The sequence below is a fragment of the Dermacentor silvarum genome, chromosome 1 (genome assembly GCF_013339745.2).
Source record: "Dermacentor silvarum isolate Dsil-2018 chromosome 1, BIME_Dsil_1.4, whole genome shotgun sequence".
In the NCBI taxonomy this organism is placed as follows: Eukaryota; Metazoa; Arthropoda; class Arachnida; order Ixodida; family Ixodidae; genus Dermacentor; species Dermacentor silvarum.
Window position 1 is genome coordinate 118,700,148 of NC_051154.1, and position 22,683 is coordinate 118,722,830.

The 22,683-nt window shown below is 46.2% G+C and overlaps 1 protein-coding gene across 1 annotated transcript in view; it reads left to right on the top strand.

The window, feature by feature from the left end:
• Positions 1-22,683, top strand: part of LOC119455015 (DNA topoisomerase 2-binding protein 1-like) — a 44,338-nt gene that overhangs the window by 19,133 nt on the left and 2,522 nt on the right. Inside the window, exons 2-4 of the mRNA XM_049667072.1 lie at positions 3,290-3,813; positions 19,032-19,210; positions 21,557-22,679. Of these exons, the coding sequence (XP_049523029.1) occupies positions 3,363-3,813; positions 19,032-19,210; positions 21,557-22,679 (1,753 nt within the window). The 5' untranslated portion in view covers positions 3,290-3,362. The remainder of the gene's footprint in view (positions 1-3,289; positions 3,814-19,031; positions 19,211-21,556; positions 22,680-22,683) is intronic.

Here is a 22,683-nt window from a genome sequence, read left to right on the forward strand (position 1 = left end):
ATGCAGAGGCCATGGAAGATCTGCTGAATCACAATGCCACAAATTAAACAGACTACGAAACAGGACTGAACTCTCTAAACATAATTCATCCACTCCTTGACTGCCAGTCAAACTTGCTATGTCATTAGTCTGCTGCACAACATACTTCTGTGATTGCTAGCACTAGAGGCACTTGGTGTCAAGTTTTCTGATGCGCTTAGCATAAAAACAAGGCTCTCTTTCTGCAAATATTTGAAAGCCTTAGAACTATCCCAGGTCAGTACACAATCGAACTCTAGCCAGGGGTGGTTCTGCATGCTAATAATGTTCCACGTAGGATACCAATTCTGCTCAGAGAACTGTTGAAGCAGGAATTCGAAAAAATAGAATGTATGTATGCGTAGAAGATGGGTGTCATCAGAAAAGTAGATGGCAATCGTTCCGGTCATGAAACCATCAGGTGATGTGAGGGTATGAGTCAGTAGCGCACCTAGGATCTCTGCCAGGGGGGGTTGACAGTTTACCAATACCATCTAAACAGCACTAATTTCAATTTCTTCACGGGAAATTGTCAAAAAATGCGCTTTTTGCGAGCGTGCAGATGATTGCACATCTTACATCTTAGTTGCAGTACTCAAATGCGCAAGGAAAGAAAAGGGGTTAAACAAAAGGGGGTTTAGGTCGGCCTCAGGGGGGGGTTACAACCCCCAAAACCCCTCCCCGTCGGTGCGCCACTGGTATGAGTACATCTAACCAAGTTGAATAAATGTGTTGGCCAAGAGCATTTTACTTTGCCTACGATGGATCAAGCTCTGGGTTCTCTCTAAGGTACGATTTGGTTTTGAAAACTCAAAGCTGACTCGGGCTTCTACAAAGCTGGACTGAGTAGATTCGGTAGCGCTCATGACACTCTACTCCTTCCGGTGCATACTGGTGCACCGGTACATACATTAGCACCATATTTTCAGAAAACGATGTCACAGATCCTGTATGACCTTCTGGGTGTTGCCAATGTCATGGACAATATCTTAGTGTTAGGCAAGAGTAAAACTCAGCACAATGAGCGACTAGCTAATGTGAACTTTTGCTTAGCTAGTGCAAATGTAACCTTGAATAATAGAGAAGTGCTTGTTTGGTATCAAGCAAGAATGTTTTTTGGGCCACGTCATGAATGAATATGGTATTCGGCCTGATCCAGCTAAGATATGAGCAATCAGTGATCTGGAGTCGCTCAAGAGCGCGACGTAGCTCAGTTCACTTGGCATGGCCAATCATTTAGGCCGCTTTTTGCCACATCTAGCGCAAGCCACAGCACCGATGCGTGCTATTTTGCATAAAGAAACGGTGCTGTGGTGTTGGTGCTGTGTCCAAGAAAAGTGATTCAAAATACTGAAACAATTGATTTTTTCAGTGCAGTGTATGGCAATGTACGACACCACACGACCAACAATTATTTGAGTAGACGCGTCCTCATTTGGGCTGGGAGCCGTTTTGTTCCAAATAGAAAAAGACTGGCAATGTAGACCAGCTGCTTTTACATTTTGTTCGCTAACAAAGACAGAGCATAGGTACTCCTAGATCGAGGGGGGAAGCACTCACGCTGACTTGGGCAGTTGAACTTTACTCAAATTCTGGGGTTTTATGTGCAAAAACCACGACCTGATCATGAGGCACGCCGCAGTGAGAAACGCCAAATTAATTTTGACCACCTGGAGTTCTCTAATGTGCACCCAGCGTTTCGCCCCTATTGAAGTGCAATCGCCGTGGTCAGAAATTGAACCCGCAATGTGCTTCCGTTGTTGTGCACGTTAAAGAACCCTAGGTAGTCCAAAATAATCCGGAGTCCTCTACTACAGCATGCCTCATAATCAGAACTTTTGGAATGTGGCTTATCAGCTTCCCGGAGTGATGTGCGTGTCCAACATAACAATCCAGATACATTTCCCACTTTAATTTCACTGGCAGTATGTACACCCGTAGTATGTACACCACAGTGTTGCCGAAAAAACTGAATTTTTTTTGTAATTAACATGCATAAACTGAAATTGACGAGTACACGGGAAAGTTTGCTATGTCAAGTTTGGACTGCAGCCCTTAATTTCAAGTTGCATTCGTAGGCAGTTGAAAAAATCGGCTTTATTGCGCAATCCCTAGTCCGTATACTTTTGCTCACGGGTGTACATAATGGTGTTTAGATCAGTGGAAAAAAAGAAGTGGACTGTAAACAATATAACGGTGCAAGACATACAGTTGCCTCTGTGCTAGAGAATTCTTGAATAAGTTTTGCACCAATAAAGAACCCCCAAATACAGAACAGCTTCTGAAATAAACATTCTATGAAGCAATTGTTTCATAGGATTAACTTTTCATTGCACCATCAAAATTTTTCTCATGTAAACAACTTGGACTGATTTGTGACAGCCTAAAATTTCAAATTAAATGTGCAAGAACCAATGTTTTTTTAGTTTCAATCAGTGTGTGAACAAGCTGGATTTTCAAAAGGGGAGATTATATATATACAGCATTAACCCTTTAATGACAACACACCCCCAAAATGTTTATTTTATATCTAAATGTGCTGTACATATCGGGAATAAGCATAATCAATGAAAACAAAAAAAATATTTCGCAGAAACTTTTTCTGCAATAGGGGGAAAGTACCTGGCAGAAAACTGGAAACGGGCTTCACCAAGCCACCTATGGCTTTGTTTGGAATTTGTACAGGCAGCTTCCATCATATGCGAACCATAGGTGTACATTTCACTTGCTTTACATCATGTATGCAGCACTACTGTAGCCGCAGATCTTGCATCAGTCCGTCTCCTCTGACCTTGCTCCCAATAGAAAGCCAGTTGCGCGCCAAACTTTCTCATCCTGTGTTCCTGCTCTAACAAAAAATGACACTTGCTGCCGGTCATTGAGTGTTGGCCGATGACATTTAGACAAATACTTCATATTCAATACTGAAACTCTGCAAGAAAAAAAAAATCATCTATGTTGCCTGTAGGCCACACTTAAGGTTAAGGAGTAAAGAGCAGATGCATATGCTGACTTTCTATTTCCTTGCTGTAACATAATTTTTGGGAGAAAGCTTTTGAAAACGTCTGCAAAATGTTCATCTTTAGTTTTCACAAAGCTGCTCAAGTTTATTGCAATTATACCTACAACTTTATCCGCGCATATTGTTCAATGAGGACAGCTGTCTCTCTCCTGCATCAAAGCTGCTTGCAGTACATTTGCATCTTCATGACATTGTGTTTTGCTTTTTGTCCTTATTACTAATTAGTAATTTTGTTATATGTAACTGCAGGCTGTCTGACTTTTCTGGGAAGCAAGAAAACAAGTAGTGGTGCTTCTGCTGCTGGCCTAGACATTTGACAGCAATGGATAGTACACCCGATGGAAAGCTGCTATTTGTCTTGCCTGAAGGCACAGCAGCAGTGGATGCAAGCCCTGCAATGCAGGCAGCTTTCAAGGCTGCTGGCATAGATTCTATGGAACCGAGTTGGATCACAACTCGCTCATGTCTCACAAAGAAGCACCGAGACCCTACAGAAGTGTATGTTTGTGATCCATTTGAAGGCCCTGCATTTGAGCATCTGCGGCAAATTCAAGCTCGAGTTGTGGGCCCACTCTGCGTGTCTATGGCTATTCAGGTGCAGGAACCTCTGCCCCGTCGGCCAGAGCCTGTATTCAGCCTTTCCTTTCGAGGTCTGGTTATCACATGCTCTGTGCTGGCCAGTGAAGAGAGGGCACGCATCAAAGACCAAGTGGAGCTAATGGGTGGCTCCATTGTGGCTCCGCTGACATCTAGTGTTACGCATGTTGTGGCTGGTAAGTTATCCATCATTTAGGTGTGTGATGCCTGTAAGGATTAAGTGTGCTGCTGAGTCTTATACCCCTGTCAAGCGGGCAAGTTAAGTGCACTTACGGAGAGTGACACTCGGTTTAAGTGCACTTTGCCCAATCTAAACGTCGCAAGTGGAGTGTCACTCGCCGCAGAGTGTACTCCGGTCGAAGTGCGTTCACGGAACACACTTTGCTGGCCGAGTGCGTAGCCTCGTCGCCAGCGGTGTCAATGGTATAAAATGTAATGCATAAAAAAAGGACACGGAAGTTCATTTTAGTGATTGAACAGCTCTTGCACACAAATAATAGCCTAAGACGCGTTCATATTCTGTTCGAGCAGGATCAAATGCCGCCTCGTCGCACGCCGCTATGTCGTTTTGGATTGGCTAGGCATTTTTCTTGGCCGGCATTGACTTGCCACACTCTTAAATAAAAAATATTTTCGTTTTTTGTTGAAAAAACATAGATTAAGTTTGTTTTAATTAATAATACAACGTAAGACAATCACTTTTTAGAAGTACTTTTCTTTTTAATCTACGTTTTCACAAAACGCGCTCGTAGTCTGTCGCCATTTTTTTTCCTGCGAGTGCACTCTGTTTTCCCGTTTAGAACCGCGTAGCCTAAAGTGTCACTCAAGGCCCCGAAGCACACTCCCTGTAAGTGCACTTAACTTGCCCGCTTGACAGGGGTATTAATTGTGCTTTAAGATCTAAGTTCAAATGAGAAAAGAGGCATAAATTATGAGAGTTAATTCAAGGTTAATACACCTCCTTGAAAACTGGGGTTCAGGCGACCTCTTCATAGCGAAGCATTCAAAGCTATCAAACTCAGAATCAGCACTACACAGAAAACATTGTCTATCGAAATACGATCGTATATATTCTGTGTCTGCATTCACGAAATCTGGCTCACATCGATGGTCACTGCAATGCGCTGACAAGTCGAGGTTACACTTGCCAGTGCAGCGTCAAGACAATGGGTGCAAGCTAGATTTCATGAATGCAGTAATACTTTCAAGAGAAAGAAGATTCATAGTGCGTACAATAATTCAGGTGTTCCATACTTGGAGTTAGGAGTGAGGGGGGTGTGTTAGCCACCCTTCGCTTCATCTTTCAGGCAGGGATGCTCCATGTGTAACACAAGAATGCATCATGCTGTTGTTTACCTACACTGGTATCTTTGTAGCCTTGATAATAACATGGCACTCAGCCTGTATGCTAATAATACTGACTCACGTGATTTATTGATGTGTAAACGGCGAGAAACGTCAGGCAAACATCAAGAAGCGGCGGGGCGACAAGCAGCCAAAATCCAGGCAAGCGCAAGCTCGGGGCGCGTGGTTACCACCAACACTGTGGCTTGCTTGCTGACTGCTTTGTCGTCGTCTTGTCTTCTTCATTACATTGGCCCCCGGGGAATAACGTAGCCATCCTTACGACTTAAGGCACTGACAGTATAGAGGGGTCATAATAGGGCTTGAGGCGACTCACATGAACGATTTCTCGACCATGACAACGTAAGTCTTGGGACGGTGTCAAAGGCTCAACGTCATAATTGACTGGAGATGCCCGAGCGAGGATGCAGTAGGGCCCATGATATCAGGCCAGTAATTTCGACGAAAGGCCAAGGAGTACTCTACTCGGAGGAATCCAAAGCCAAACGAGGGCACCGGTCGCGAAAGTAATGAGAGGTCGGTCGGTGTCGTGCCTGAGCTTCTGGTGACCTTGGTCCTTGGTTGTCAATGAACGGGCCAATTGTTGACAATCTTCCGCGTACCTGGCGACATCAGAAATTGGAGTGTATTCGGATGAGTCAGGTGGTGTAGGGAAGCGTAGTGTCCTGCGTGCGTGATGGCTCGCGTCCGTACAAGAGAAAGAACGGCGAGAATCCTGTGGCCGTGTGCGTAGCAGTGTTGTACACATATGTGATGAATGGAAGAACAGTGTCCCAATTAGTCTGGTCCGCCGCAGTGTACATCGTCAGCATATCCCCGAGAGTGCGATTAAATCGCTCAGTTAGGGCATTAGTTTGCGGATATGCACTTGTCGTGTGATAAACACTGAACGAGCAAGGCTTGAATAGCATCAGACAGGAAAACACGTCCCCTGTCGCTCAAAAGTTCACAGGGAGCACCATGGCGCAGTACTAAGTTGCGCAAGATTAAAAACGCAACGTCTCTTGCTGTGGCTGTAGGCAAAGCTGCAGTCTCAGCGTAACGCGTGAGGTGGTTCACGCCGACAATTATCCACCTATTCCCAGAAGTAGTTCAGGGAAACGGGCTGTATAAGTCGATACTTACGTGGTCAAATGGACAGGGCCGGGCAAGGGAGAGGCTGAAGTGTACCGGCCGGGCGTTGAGGTGGAGTCTTGCGCCACTGACAGGCAGTGCAAGCATGTATGGACTTGCACACAAATGCATACATTCCGTGCCAGTAGAATTGCTGCCGCAGGCGATTGTAGATTGTAACACATTCGCTATTAAAGCGAAGATTCCCGGCCTCCGCCTAGAAGTCAACAGAAAGGATGCGCGATCGCCTCCTACACATTGCCTGTATCCGTGAGAAAACCAAATAATAATCATCACCCACTCACGCGTGCATCCCAGCCCAGTTCAAAGCAAATTCAAGAACTGAAAAAGATTACCAGGTGTCCTTAGCTGTCGCCTAAACGACGGGAATGCGAGTCTTGTAAAATCTACTGTAATTCACCTCAATCGACACTAATCCACTTTCACGCACCTTATTCAACCTTAATCCGCCCTAATCCTTAATAGACCTTAATCCATCTTATTCAACCTTAATCCACCCTAATCCTCCTTAATACACTTTAATCCTCCTTCATGTGTGTTAATCGACGTTAATCCACCCTAATCCTTCTTATTACATCTTAATCCTCCTTAATCGACCCTAGCCCTCCTTATTTAACCTTAATCAACCTTAAACCACCTTAAACCAATCATTAATCAGTCATGAATTTACTTTGCTAATCATTAATAATCTATTATACACGGCTGGACAGGATTTGGCTCGGTTCTGGCCTTCATTAGGTCACGGTCTTTCTGTACCTCAAACGCTCACATATCCGACTAAGGGTCTTGCCTTAAAATGTGGACTAGCTGGCGTTCATCACCTGCAATACCAAGGGTATACTTACCACTAATTTTTTTTTTTTTTTTTCAGGCCCTGTATTCATTGTATTTAAGTGACTGACACACACATCGAAGCTGTAAATAGCTCCTCTACAAGCTGCTATTCCGATTTTCAGTAAAACAAGCAATGGATCCTAACAATCACGAAAACTGCGATCAAGAGGCTGTGTCTTCGGGTATATTTGTTCAGTGGAAAGCAGAATTTATAATGCTGCATTTCCGATTGAATAACAGTTGACGACGTGCGAGGTGATGGAGTCCCAGCAGAATATTCAGCATTCTGAGGAGAACCCCATTTTTATGCAGTGTACAAATTGCCGCAACAAAAACGCTAATGAGTAGGCCGGAAGAATTGAAAAAATGCAGCATTAGGGGATGCTTTGATATGAGCAATAAGAAAGGCGCCTTACCTCGCATACAATACTGTTTCTTGTCGGAACAAAGTTCTTTCGGCCAATGTTGTGCAGCCACTGCTTCCTGCACAAGCCCATCACGCTCTCCTTGCGGTATCGTAAAAACTGCATAACCATCGTCACGCTTCTTGCAGCAGTTATGTGCACAGCAGCACGGCATAGCGCTAGCAGAAAGTGCACGAAACAGCGTGCAATATTAGCGTGCGACGTTCTCCATATGCCGAGCCAACCGAGCTGAGGCACAAAATGGCGCGAACGAAGAAGCAAAACGCAAGCTCCGCTCGTTTCCAAGGGCAACGGCAGGGAGACCAATCATCGTGCAGGAAAACGGGCGCAAGACCGTCTGCCGCGGAGGGGACTCGCGAGGGGCGAAGAGGTCGCGTGCCAGCGGCAGAGTACAAAGAGTGGTGGTACTTTAAGATTATCAAGGGGCTCTAGTTAAAACTAGAAGCCACCTCCGGCCATCAGACGCGTAATTTCGGCGATAGAGGAGATCGTCGCGAGTAGCGAAGTGGGCAGCTTGGCGACGTAGAGTTCTTGAGGCGGGATAAGTGGATGGGTCACTGAGAAAGTCAAGGAGTTGACAAATCCACGCATCCTTGCGTTGATCCAACGACCTGTCTGTAAAGTCAATAGGCGACAAGGAAGCAAATGTCACGTGATTTATTGACGTGTAAACGTCAAGGAATGGCGAAAAACGTCAGGCGAACATCAAGAAACGGCGGGGCGACAAGCAGCAAAAATCCAGGCAAGCACGAGCTCGGGGCGCGTGGTTACCACCAACACTGTGGCTTGCTTGCTGACTGCTTCGTCATCTTGTCTTCATTACATGATTAAGTTTTTTTTTTAGTTTCCGATAAACTCATTGTTAAATCTGCGCTCGTCTGTTAACATTCTTACTTTGTGTCCCGTCTTGTCATGCATTTTGTACCAAAATGGTAACAAAGGAGGTTGTCACTGGCCAAGTTCCACGTTATAAAAGCATGGCCTAATGGTATTGTTGCAAAATATATTTCAGAATGTAATCCTTGCCATTAGCAGTGAAACCCATGGTAGCAGTGAACTTGCTCTTATGACAAAGTTGCGAAAACATTTGTATCTCTGCCTTTACTTAAAAACCTGGATAAAGAAGTTTGGGAAAATTACTCTTGTTATGGTCTGTGCTCTTTCACTTGCTCGAGAGATGACTTGCTTTCCCAGAAATGCTGTCTGTGAAGCCTACTTTGGGAGCCTGTCGTACTACAAGAGCTTTCCAGTTTTAATGTCTGCAGCAGATAATCGCTCCATACAACTTACGAGCAAACTTGCTCGTAAGTTGATACACTTGGACTGATCCATGAGTGCGTGAGCTCGAGCAAATCAAAGGGGTGGGAGTCTGAGTAAGCCCTAAGCAAAAAATATTTTTTCTGAGTGAGCTCCATTTATGAGCTCCATCTGCACAAGTTCTTTTATTTTGCTGACATATGGGTAGCTCTAATGGTTCTTCTGTAGCGCGCTACTACGTGCCACAGTGGTCCGACCACAAAAGACGACGGGATGCACGCACGCTCCAGGTGCCCGAGCAAGGAATCGGCAGTGACAAGACCGAAGGTCAGCGGGCCTTGGTCTCGCTCCCGCCTGATTCAGCATGCCCGGCTTAAATAAAATTTGTGGACACCAGGCACCAACGTGTGCCTGGTTTTTTTCTCGCCCACATTTCCAATAAACTTTCATCAACATTTAAAGCGAAAATCCTCACCGGCATCTAGTCATCGCCAAAAAAGAGTAATCACGGATGTGCTGGTCGTTGCCACTCCCCATGCTCTCCCAGTCGCGCTTTCGTCCACTAACTTCGCTGCCATCTCTGATGGTCAGCAGTAGCTTCTTTGACGTTCCACAGACAGTGCACAAACATTTCAGTATCTGGCCTAGTCATTAGAATATCTACGTAATGCATTGTGCCGAACCAGTTTTCCAAACTGAAGCAGAACCGGAATGAAATTGAAGTATGTTGAACCAGGACCGAACAGGTACTTTCGGTTTGACGCTGTTAATGTCAGAGGTTCATGCAAGGGAGAAATAGAAACATTTCCAGTGACATACGATAATGCCACGGTAGGCACAATATATTTGGTGGTTTGTGGCTAGGTTCGTGTGTGTCTGCAAGGGAGGGGACTGTTGGCACTTCCATATGCCGCAAGCGCTTTCGTTCATTTCGTTTTCTTTCCCGCCTTCTCAAACGAAGCTCGCATCGGCGCAAACAGTATAGGTAAAAACACGAGAGTGGTGCATGCTGGAGAAGTGCACACATAATACAAATCATTGTAGTAGCAGTAGTGCACTTCACAAAAGCTTGGCTGGACAATTGACCACCCGATAGTTTACATCTTCAAACTTTGATTTAAAGGACATGAGCTCTTTTTTCACATGTCCTCACTCAAGCTTATTGGATCCAATGAGCACTGCTCATGGATACACAAATTCCAATTCATGGGGATCATGTAGATTCAGCGTCACATTTAGTCTCACGAACTCAAAAAAACATGGTGTTACATGCGATACAATCTCGCTAAACTCATTCGGAGTCCCAAACTTCAATATTCACATGGCCTAACTAATTTTGCATCCACTTGTGCTGGCCTAGGCTCACACAGACTCATATGCACTCAAACATACTGTGGCCATGAGGCTGACCTAGATTAGGACTGACTAGGTAGGTGTAATGGTGAGGGAGTATGCATACCTGTGGATCAGTGTGAATCGCTGCTGACAAGAGTAAGTATGAACATGAATGAGTGCTGTTCACTCTAAATAGACATACAGTTTGAATATCGGTGAGTGGAGGTTATTATGCGTGTGAATCAGTACATGTGTGTGAGCCGACTTGGGCCGGTATTTTGTAGCGATGCGTTATGCTTTATTCTATACTAGTCTTATCATCCACCGCTCGCGGCCGGTTGATCCCATTGATAATGTGAGCGGACCGTCGCTCTGACCACTGACCAAGCGCGAAGAGCGCAAAAAGGCATTAGCATCGGAAAGGAATCGCTACAAAATACCGGCCTTGAGTATGCAACTCAGCTAGGGGCATTGCATTTAAGAAAACGGGTGTGTGAAAGTGACTCTGAAGTGAGCTCTGATCTTGCTCTGTATCAGTGATCCTTTTAGTGAGCTGGTCGCTCAGATAACTTATATGCAGTGTTCAGCATTTTCGAATTCATATTTATCCAAAAAACTCTGATTTTGAGGGCACGCAGCCTTAAAATACTCAAAGACGACTTTTGTTTTTCGGATTTGCCAATGCATTTCGCTGTCAACACCACAATGCATGGCATCTCCAGAAAAATCCACGTGCCGAAGCCCAGAAAACTGGGCTGGAGATACAAAAACATTCGAATCAAGCTTTCTTGCTAAGAAAATGTTTGTTTAATGCAAATAGATAGGGAAGGAGAAGTACCCAGACTGAGCGCTACTTGCTGGGCTTCTCTCTCCCATTTGGCGGCACTACATGCGCTTCCCTCTTTGTCAGAACACTATGAGCACGCCGAGATCTCTCCTGGGACAATGCTAGAAGCATCTCCTTCATAACTGGGTGATGGCTTGTGCCACCAACTCAATTTTTATGTTAAATATGTATAATGTTGTACCTATCTAAACTTAAGATTTAAATTGGTGTTAAACCAAACTTAAGTCTAAAAAGATTTAAACTTACTGGTTAGCCAGAAAAGAGGAAAGAACTAAAGACGAATGGCAACGCTGCCTTGAATTTCTCGCACCAGTGTTACGTTCGGCGACCTGCGGGGCAGCTTGCTTGGTGGATATTCTGATCGCCTGTGACGAATCGCTTCGGGAGGCTTAAAAACGTCACGCTGGGAAAGATCCACGGCGACACCTGGCCTATACACCTCTCAAGGAATACGCATCACCTGGGCACCGACCACGACAATAGGAAGAGGAGATCTCTTGGAAAACGTCTGCTGCGACGCTTTCCCACGGCCGCTTGACAGACCAGCTGGCCGCCAAGGCAGTTCTCCAAACCCGTCGATGGCTGGCCCATTCTGTCTGGGAACAACCGACGCGTCTTGTTTGGCGCGAGGCCACCTGTCTACGAGCGTCTCCTCCTGTCTGTGGGGGAGTGAACAGTGTGTGCCCGAGAGCACTTCTCCGAAGGAGTTCGGGAAACGAAGGCGACGGGGGAGTATGCGCACCCTCGCCCTCAAGGCGGAACCTACGTGGACGCTCGACGCTCCGATTGGAGGATGGTGGGACCACAGTTTGGCGAGAGGGCATTTAAGGAGACATTTGGCGGTTCTCTGGTGTGCTCCGACCCAGTCAAGCTAGACTGATGAGACGTAACGTCTTGTTCTCGTACTTCTGATGTAAATAATGTAAATAAACCCAATACTCTTCGTTCTCGATGAGAACGTGTTCCTCCTGTCAACGTCTTCAGCGTGGGTGAGGTGGACGACGGCATGGGCCAGCTACCACTTTAGATATGCCTGACTCCAACTCTTACAACTGGCTGGTAGCGGTGAGACGGACCTTGCAACGTGGTGCTGTGTCTGCGGTGAGTGCTTGGTTCTTGCTTGGACTCTCTAGGCTTCAATTTGTGGTTGTTCAGTATAGAACAGTAGTGAAGCTAGATTGTTGATTGTTAGCTAGAGTTACCTAGTTGTGTTTAACGAGCAGGGCCAAGGCAGTAAAACAGCAATCATAGATTTGAGGACAATGCTGATGGATGAATTGTTGGTTGTCAGTGAGGAACTGGGCCTAGAGGTACAAAAGGGAATGCTTAGATCAGAAATATTAAAGCTGATTTCTGAACAGGCCAGTGAAGAGGACATTGAAATTGGGTTACAACTCTTTAGGAAAAGAGATGAAAAAGATATAGAAAGAGAAGAAAGACAGGAACGCGAGAAAGATCGGGAGTTAAGGAAAATGCAACTCGAGCTTGAAAATAAACGTTTGGAGTTGTCTCGAACGAGTGGAGGGGCTCTGGAACGATCAAGCGAGGCAGAAACATACCGCCTGGACAGGCTCTTAAAGCCATTTGAAGTCGGGAACAACATAGGGTTGTTCCTCGGAAATTTTGAAAGGACTTGCGAGAAGATGAACTTCGCTCCAAGTACATGGCCACAGCGGTTGCTATCTATGTTGCCTTGTGAAACTGCCGAAGTGATCGCCAGACTCGGTGCACAAGTTGCATATGACTATGCGAAGGTCAACGCTAGCCTTTTGAAAAAGTACCGCCTTTCAGCCGAGGCTTTTCGGCAAAGTTTTAGAAGCATGGGCAAGAAGAATAGTGAGGGATATCCGGAGTTTGCTTACGGCTTAAAGGCAAACCTAGTCGTGTGGTTGAAAAGCGCGGAGGCGTACAAGAGCAGAGAGATGATCATGAAATCTGATGTGTCTGGAGCAGTTTTATGAGAGCATCCCGCAACCTGTGAAGCTGAGCGCCGAGGACGGAAGCTGGGATGGTCGGAATGGACCGCGGAAACAATTTCCGTTCAAAAAAACATTGCAGACGAAGCGACCAGAGCATGTAGACGCAGAGAAAAGGACGTCAGAAAAGAGCGAGGAAAAATTAAATGACGAAACTGCACAAAAAGAGCAAAAAAAAAGAATTCGAATCTTATAAACAGATCCGTTGCTATAAGTGCCACAAACTGACATATCGCCGTGAACTGTGGGAAGTCTAAGGTAGTTTTTTTCTACGTGGACGAAAAAGACGAGAACTTTGAGCTTTTACGCCCATATCTTCACGACCTGCACGTTAATGGGAAACCATGCAGGGTGCTACGAGACAGTGCTGCCACCATGGACATTGTCCATCCGTCTTACGTGACGGTGGATGACTTCACGGGAGAAATAGCATGGATTAAGCAGGTTGTGGAGAAACATAGTGTGTGTCTGCCGATGGCGAAAGTAAAGATCGGTGGACCGTTCGGGGAGCTCGTGACTGAGGCTGCAGTTTCTAAATTCTTGTCGCTGCAGTACCCTTACATTTTTTCTAATCAATCGGACCAGTTACTGCAGGGAAAAGGGCTGAAACTTGGAGAGGGTGTAGTATAGGCGTTGACGCAATCTCAAGCTTGTCAAATCGCGTCACTTTCTTCTGAAAATGCAAAAGCCGTCACTGCAGAAGTAGCAAAGGAGGTAACCTCGGCAACAGAAAGCGAGCTAGGCTCGAAGGAAAAAAAATCGTTTGAGGAAATCCTGCCAGCTGACCAGGTCAACGCGAACGTATCATATGACAGATGTCAAAGTTCATATCTGCAGGGAAAGGCAGCTGATGTACTCGCGAACGAGACAGGGTTGTTACTGTCACCAGCCTCAAGGAACTTTGATCGGCTATTACGTGTGGACAGAGAGTCTCTGGCAGCCGAGCAACAAAATGACACCAGCCTAGCTAAATTACATGTAACAGCTAAAGAAGGCATTGCTAGGCGCAATGTGACGATACACGAGAAAGGAGGGTTGTTATATCGGCACTACAGAGACCGAAAGGGCAGGATTCTTGATCAGTTGGTCGTGCCTACTAAGTATAGGGAGGACCTTTTGGGTCTCTGTCATGGAAATGAGTGGTCTGGTCACATAGGCATAAACAAATCCAAGGAGAGATTGCTTATGGAATACTACTGGCCTGGCTGTTTCAAAGATGTCGAGAACTTTGTGAGATCGTGCGATGCCTGCCAGCGCTCGGGTAAACCAGGAGAAACGTGGAAAGCTCCATTAAAGGTGGTGCCTTTAATATCGGAACCTTTCAGACGACTTGTGATAGACACGGTAGGGCCTCTACCCAAGACAAAGTCGGGTTACAGGTACTTGTTCACCATGCTGTGTCCTGCCACAAAGTTCCCGGAGGCAATCCCTCTGAAAGAACTTAGCTCCACAGAAGTAGTGGACGCGCTTTTGACCGTATTCGCACGAGTCGGATTTCCAGCAGAAATTCAGGCGGATCAAGGGTCAGTATTCACCAGCTCATTGACTTCCACATTCTTACAAAGGTGCGGGATAAAGTTAATACACAGTTCAGTCTACCACCCTCAGTCTAATAGCGTAGAGAGGTGGCATTCCGTGCTGAAGCGAGTTTTGCGGGCACTCTGTTACGAGCACAAGGACTGGGAGAATTGTCTTCCGGCTACTTTATTTGCTTTGCGAACGGTTCCTCATGAGGCTACAGGGTTCTCGCCAGCACAACTAGTGTATGGGAGGACACTCCGCTCCCCACTGAGAATGTTGTGAGAGATGTGGCAAGAAAGAGGAGAGATTTAAACAGTGGTAGAGTACGTGCTAAAACTGCTAGAACGGCTAAGTACAACGCAAGAACTAGTAGAAAAGAACATGGGCGTGGCACAAAAGAACGCCAAGCTCTGTTACGACAGGAATGCGAGGCTTCGAAGCTTTAACGCAGGGGACCAGGTAATGATACTCAAACCTTCCAGAAAGAATAAACTTGAAGTTCACTGGGACGGTCCCGTCAAAGTGCTACACAAACTTTCAGATACTAACTATGCTCTGAAAGTGCCTGGTCGCAGGAAGGAGGTGAGAATATATCACTGCAACTTGATGAAGCCGTATGTGAAGCGGAGTCGTTAACCTTACCATCAAAGAGCCTGAGGAAATTCCTACCGAATTTAACGAATGTAAGGTGACCTCCAACTCAGAAATCACTCTTGAAGAAGTTGTCGAACACTCGGTAAGCACGGACGCTCTTAGACCCGAGCAGGTAGACGAGCTAAAGGGGCTGCTAGGAGAATATCTCGACAGATTCAGCAATCGGCCAGGTAGAACCGAACTAATCACGCATGAAATAGAGCTGATATCAACAGAGCCAGTAAGATCAAAGCCTTACAGGGTGTCTCCACGACAGAGAGAAATTATGGAGGCAGAGATACAGCGCATGCTAGAGTTAGGAGTTATCGAGCCCACTGAGAGTGACTACATGTCACCGCTAATACTTGTGGAAGCCCCTAATAAGGACCCTCGTCCGTGTGTTGACTACAGGAAGTTAAATGCCATCACTAGGGATCAGCTGTACCCGATACCCAACATTGAGGAACGAATCGGAAGAGTCAGCGCTGCGAAATACATTTCCACTATAAATCTCGTGCGGGGATACTGGCAAGTTCCCCTTTCCGAAAGTGCCAGCCGCTATGCCGCATTTATCTCGCTTGTAGGCACTTTTCGCCCTCTCGTTCTTAGCTTCGGGTTGAAGAATGCGCCGTTTAGCTTCTCTAAGTTGATGAACATTGTACTGAAAGACTTGCAGGAGTTCGCATTGCCATATCTTGATGATGTTGCAATTTTTTCTGACAGCTGGGAACAGCAGGTGTTCTCACGGTTGAAGGAAGCAGGCTTAACAATGAAGGCGGAAAAGTGTAGGTTTGGCTGCTCCCAGGTTTCTTATCTAGGCCATGTTGTCGGCCAGGGCACGAGACGGCCAGCCGAGCTGAAAACAGCTACGATTGGAGATTTTTCACAACCGCACACGAAAACAGACATTCAACCATTCTTAAGACTTGTCGGGTACTACCAACGGTACATTCCGAATTATTCTCAAGTAGCAAGTCCACTAACGGACGCACTCCTAAAGGGGGCGCCGAGTAACATGCTCTGGGATGAGGACAAAGGACGCTTTCCAGGGTTTGAAAGCTCTGTTAGTTTCTCGTCTTGTGCTCCATGCGCCAGACTATACAAAGGAGTTCATAGTTCAGTGTGACACAAGCGACAGGGGAATGGGCGTGGTACTTAGCCAGGTCGGTGATGATAATGAGTAACATCCTATTCTCTATGAAGGCCGTAAACTCACTGTAAGAGAGGAAGCCTATAGCGCTTCAGAAAAAAAATCTGCCTGTTTGGTTTGGGCAGCCCAGAAGTTGTCGTGTTACTTGTACGGAGCAAGATTCATCTTCGAGACTGACCACTGCCCTCTGACATGGCTTAACCAAATGTCACCAAAAAATGGTCGCTTGCTCCGATGGAGCCTCACCCTCCAACAGTACAACTTCTCCGTTAGATATAAGAAGGGAAAGTTGCATGCAATGCGGATGGACTGAGCAGACTAATTTGAAACTGGTTCGGCGTTTAGGGATCCCGACTGACATATTTTTTTTTTGTGTTTTGTTCTTTTTTTTAATTTTGTTAAGCCAGGACGATTCCCTTTCCTTTAGCAGGACTCCATCCATGATTGCTAGCTTTGTCGGCACGAAATTCCTTCCAACTTTGAGTAACAAAATGCAGTACTTGTTGTTTCTTTGCACACACGCTTTTTGAAGCCTGGTGGATCTAAAGCGGAATCCAAGATATTCGTTGCGGTGCGGAGCTGTGTTGTGGGGTTCACTTTGCTGCTGCCTGTCATTGTGAGATGTTTTGGGTGTCTGTCAGCAGTTCGCAGCTGTCTGCTGCAAGCCAAGTCATCCCCCTTGCCACCAGCCATTCGCTTCCTGCCCAGCGGTTGTCGGCACTGGCCGGTCGAGATTTTCCGGGCCATGGAGGAGCTGTTACGTTCGGCGACCTGCGGGGCAGCTTGCTTGATGGATATTCTGATCGCCTGTGACGAATCGCTTCGGGAGGCTTAAAAACGTCACGCCGGGAAAGATCAGCGGCGACACCTGGCAAGATCAGCGGCGACACCTGGCCTATACACCTCTCAAGGAATACGCGTCGCCCGGGCGCCGACCACGACAATAGGAAGAGGAGATCTCTTGGAAAACGTCTGCTGCGACGCTTTCCCACGGCCGCTCGACAGACCAGCTGGCCGCCAAGGCAGTTCTCCAAACCCGTCGATGGCTGGCCCATTCTGTCTGGGAACAACCGACGCGTCTTGTTTGGCGTGAGGCCACCTGTCTACGAGCGTCTCCTCCTGTCTGTGGGGGAGTGAACAGTGTGTGCCCGAGGGCATTTCTCCGAAGGAGTTCGGGAAACGAAGGCGACGGGGGAGTATGCGCACCCACGCCCTCAAGGTGGAACCTACGTGGACGCTCGACACTCTGATTGGAGGATGGTGGGACCACAGTTTGGCGAGAGGGCATTTAAGGAGACATTTGGCGGTTCTCTGGTGTGCTCCGACCCAGTCAAGCTAGACTGATGAGACATAACGTCTCGTTCTCATACTTCTGATGTAAATAGTGTAAATAAACCCAATACTCTTTGTTCTTGATGAGAACGTGTTCCTCCTGTCAACACCGTCTTCAGCGTGGATGAGGCGGACGACGGCATGGGCCAGCTACCACTTTGGATATGCCCAACTCCAACTCTTACACCAGCTAGCCGTAACATCATGGATTTTGATGCCATCTCCTTGGGTCTAGTTGAACATTTAGCGGTAAAAATGAATTGCGTTGTATTCTAAAATAGCTAAAGACTGAACTTAAGAAGTTTCAATAACTTTTATTTTACCACAATGGCTGAAACCTGAAAAAAATACTTTGCAATGTCACACTGACACTTTGACCGTCGTTTTCTCTTCTGATAATCAACCCATGACCTCAAAATCAACAAAACTAGAGTTCTTTAAAGGGACCCTGAACCACCCCTCGGGCTTGGTGAAATAACATAGTCCGCGGGTAGCATACACAGCTGTGAGCATCTTGGCCAAGTTTTGCCGTCGTAGGCGGTGCGGGGAGCTCGCAAGCGGAGCGCAAAGTCACCTTTCTCTCAAACGCTCTCGTTTCAATAGAAGCCATGACCCTCACTCTCTTCTGTGTGCTTTATTACGTAATAAAGCACATTCCAATTCACGGCTGCTATTCGTCGCTGCGGCCGCCACGAGTCCACTAGCTGCTCGCTATGAACAACCACGTTTCGCTTACGTTTAGTGCGTCGTAGGCACCAAAATCGGAAGTCTGCGTTAATTTGCTGTGGACAATCGCGTTTGGCTTGCGTTTAGTGTGTCGTAGGCACCAAAATCGGAAGTCGTGGCATCTACGTTAACATCCAAATTGAAATTTGAACGGCGCGCCACAGTCACATTTCGAAGGCAGAGCGTTGTGGCCCCACCCCACTCCGCTGTAACCCTCGCAGTGCAAGACATTGAAGGAGGAAGGGGAGCACAGCAGAGGCTGTGTTTGATTGCCAGTAACTCCGCTTCTGGGCCCCCGCGGCAGCTCCTCAGGATCAAATAAAGTTCACTGTCTGGCTGGCTGGCTGGCTGGCTGGCTGCTGAATGCATTGAAGTACTTTTTGCGGCGAAGTATTTCTGAAATAGCCTATTTTCACTTCGAATGTCTTTCTCCACTTCGGTAAAATATGATTCAGGGCCCCTTTAAGAATACTTTCTTATTCTAAGCTGATTCAGTGTTTCCCATTAGTGTCCCTTTAAATGGAAACGCACCAAAAAACTAAATATCTCTTAAAGATAAGAACTCCGAAAAACACCCTCCAAACTATGCCAAAAATAAACTCCAAAAATGCCGAACTCTAGTTATAAACCTGCAAGTCCAAATGAAGTAAGAGCAATTCCCAAAGTTTGAATGAACTCTGAGCTCATGGTTTCATTAGTATAAGTGTGTCTGTAATTTCGTGAGTATGAGTGACCCCGGCTAATTAGAATCTTGGTAAGTCTGAGTGCAAGTGAGCCCGAAGCAAATATATATTTTGTGAGTGAGTTCCGTTTATTTTCCCTACCTATGCATCACCCATCCTTGCTGATGATTGTGCAGGAGACGTTGGATCCAAAAAATATCATGTAGCTGCCAATCGGAAAATTCCAGTGATGCAGCCAAGCTGGGTGCGGCTCTTCTGGGAGCAGGAGCAACACAAGTTAGCTCATGCTGCTAGCCCCGCATATTCCCACCTGCAGTTGCCAGCCTTCAAGGGCCTTGTTATAACGGTTTCGCAGGCAAGTGGCTTCCCTCAAGCAATTGATAGTGAACATTTGTGTTGCTCTGTGCCTTTTAACTCTATCATGCAGGAGTTTCTTGAAAAGCTGATTAGGAATGCAGCTGGCTTTCATGCTACTCTGTTGATGGGCTTTCCATCTCATAAGTGTTGTGAATGTGTCAAGGACACATATAGATTTAAATAGTCGGAAAAAAAGCAGAAGCTGAGTGTAATTATGGTCGACGCGCTGGTTTTAACACCGTATGGATTTCACCCTGTGGAGATGGGTTTGCACAAGGCTTACCCTATGAGTGATGGTCAGGAAAGGGCACGACGCTCCTACACTCGGCAACGCACAAAGGCGCTACGGCAGGGTTCGTCGACTCTCCGACACGGAGCAGAGAAGGCTCCGGAGTCAGATCGCCAAGATACAGCACAGTGCGACAGTCACGGCGCTTACGGGCTAAGGCTCACCGGAAGACCGATCGAGTACACGCGCCCGCTGCACTAGGGCTAACCGGGTAGCAGTCTTGCAAGCACGGTAACGAGGAGTCGCGAGAACAAAGGCCTCGTGTAACCACCTCGTTGCAGGCCTGTGAGCATCTCCCGTGGCGAGGAAGCGCTCAGTGGACAAGAGCTGGGGTGGAGAGGGTGCCCGGGGGCCGCCACTCGGTAGGCCAATCGGGGCACGTCCTGGTGATGTGTTCTCGTGGTGCAAGTCCAATCCCAGGGGGGAGAAGCACGGTTTGCGTGGGAAAGTAGGTCCAGTGCGTTGAGGGGTCCACCATGTCCACCATGTTGCCGTTACGGCGGCGGTTCCCGGAGATCGAGCTAAGCGCCACACGCGAGCTGGGGGAGGAGGCGCGGGAAGGCACCTCGATCCCCACAACCCAAACACCATTTCACATCAAAGAAAATTGGAACAACTTGTTCACATTTATTTCTGGCCATGGAGAGTATATTGGTACAAAGAAACTTTAAACAGTAAAATGATAATTGAGGCAAATTTGGAAATAATTGAATGAAACTGAAAACTCCCCTCCAGCATATACAAAAAGCTAGTATGGGATCTATGTTGGGTTTTTAGGCATCAAATTCAGCGTATCAAAAATGGTGTGTGTGTGTGTGTGTGTGTGTGTGTGTGTGTGTGTGTGTGTGTGTGTGTGTGTGTGTGTGTGTGTGTGTGTGTGTGTGTGTGTGTGTGTGTGTGTTGGGCTTTCTGGAGTACATGTCTTGGCAACACTAGGGTCTGTGTGAAACACTATAGTAGAGGGGCGTGCGAACAATTATGGGCACCTGGGTTTTTTAACATCACACCATGCTCAATACTCCAAACATTTTTGCATTCTGGTGATGTCGGAATGTGGCCACTACAGCTGGGAACTGAACCCATAACTTCATGCTGAGCTACAGAAGCACTAGTCTGAAAGGTGTCAGCATGCAGTTCCTTTTAAGCTTGCATGGTTTGAAGTTATTGCATTGACTTCTTTTTCTGAAGTGCACTTTTGAAATGTAAAAGCCCATGAATTATTGTACAGTAAACTCCCGTTAAGGTGAACTTGAAGGGACCATGAAATATGTAATATATCTAAAGAAGCTCGCCTTAACACGAGTATCCATAGCGTTCAAAATCTGCTATTCCTGCTGAACTTAAATGTCCACTACTCAAAACAATAAAAGGAACAGTGTCAAAATCAAAAGTCAAATGTAAGAGACATTTACTGGATTCGCATGATGGAAAGCGTTTATTTATGCTCTCTCTTACTTAAGCTTTTGAATAATGGTTGCTCACTCGCACTGTGCAAGTTTGTGTGCTGTCAAAAAAGCATCCTTGCCTAATTACTAGCCTACAGAGGAACATTGCGGAGCTCCTCTATAATTTAGTGCTGCAGGCTTCTACATCATCATTGATGCTGGCATATAGTATGTTCCGCCAGAAACAGCATTCGCTTCTCATGTAGATAGCAGATTCGTCTCCTCAAAAGTCTGCTGATCTGGGCCTCTCACTGAGCCAAGTATAGCAGGTGTCTGTGCAAGCTGTGGATGTTCAGCTTAATGAGATTAGCTGTTCATAATAAAGTTTTTTTTTTTATTATTAGGTCTATGGGAAACCATCTAAATGTTCACAGTACATAGTTCCTCATATCCAAAAATTCGACTTGGCCAGGTTTTTCTTAAAGGGACACTACTGAAGTCTACTGTTTGACATTGTCAGTGCACTCAACACTGTGCAACACTTACCTGATGTTGAACTAGTAACAGCTATCTTTTTCTTTTTTTCTTTCCCTTTCTCTCAAATGAAGACAAGCACCTAGACCTATTGAAAACAGTAGTTTTTTTTCCTCCCTTGTTGCTAATTTTTCAGGTGCCAACTGCTGAACGTAAGCAGCTACAAGCCCTCGTAGAGTCCAACGGAGGCTCTTACTCTGGCCAGCTACATTGCAAGAAGACAACCCACGTGGCTCTCTTAGAAGCTTCTGGGGACAAGTACAATTATGCTCGCCTTTGGAAGCTGCATTGTGTCCACGTCCGCTGGCTATATGAAAGCGCACAAGCAGGCTATGCCCTTGATGAGTCACTTTATGCTTTGGAACCAGCTGACGTCTGCAAAAAATCAACACCTAATCGGTCTTGTGCAGATGATGCTTTGCCTTCGTGGGACTGTAGTGTCATCAAAACTGAGGAGGCCACTCACATAAATGATTCTGTGCGCTCAAATGAGAGCACTCTGACCCTGCGTGAGGTCAAGCTGAAAGATCCAGTTGATAATATTGATGTTGATAAATTGTCATCATGCTGTGGTCAGTTTCTGGACGGGTGCTGTGTACTTCTGTGGGGCTTTGCCCAAGAAAAACTTGAGAAAATGCGAAAAGTTATCAATGCATGTGGAGGAGTGAGGCTTGATGAATACAAGGAAGAAGTTACCCATGTAGTAGCTGCTGAAGGCCTTCACTTCATTTCAGAAGTTATGAAAATGATCAAGAAGCATGGTGGTTCACCTTATGTTGTGTCTGCACGATGGTTTACTGAAAGCTGTGCTTCAGGCAAACTGCAGAAGATCAACACATACCTGCTGGCAGAGCTACACTCTAATGTTGGAGGTGGCGAGCTGCCTGCAAATTGTATGCCCAACACCATTGAGACTCATAGGAAGTCTGTGACACTAGAATGTGAAAATCCATTTCCATCTGATCTTAGTGATATTGTAGAGCAGTACAGGGTCTCAAATAATGGTAGTATGAATATCAGAGATGGTGCATCCACTTCACATCACAAGAAAAATGAAGCCACAATTCCTGCATGCAATATAGAGAAGACAAGTGCAGCGTTGGATTCTCTCGAAACCAGCATGAAAAACAGCACCATGAATGAAAAACTAATGGAAAGGTACGAGTCTGCTGATGCACTCTTTACAGGTATGCTTTTCAGGATACACGATTTCAAGAAAGAAGATGAGCTAATTTTGGAAGAGTACATCACACATAATGGCGG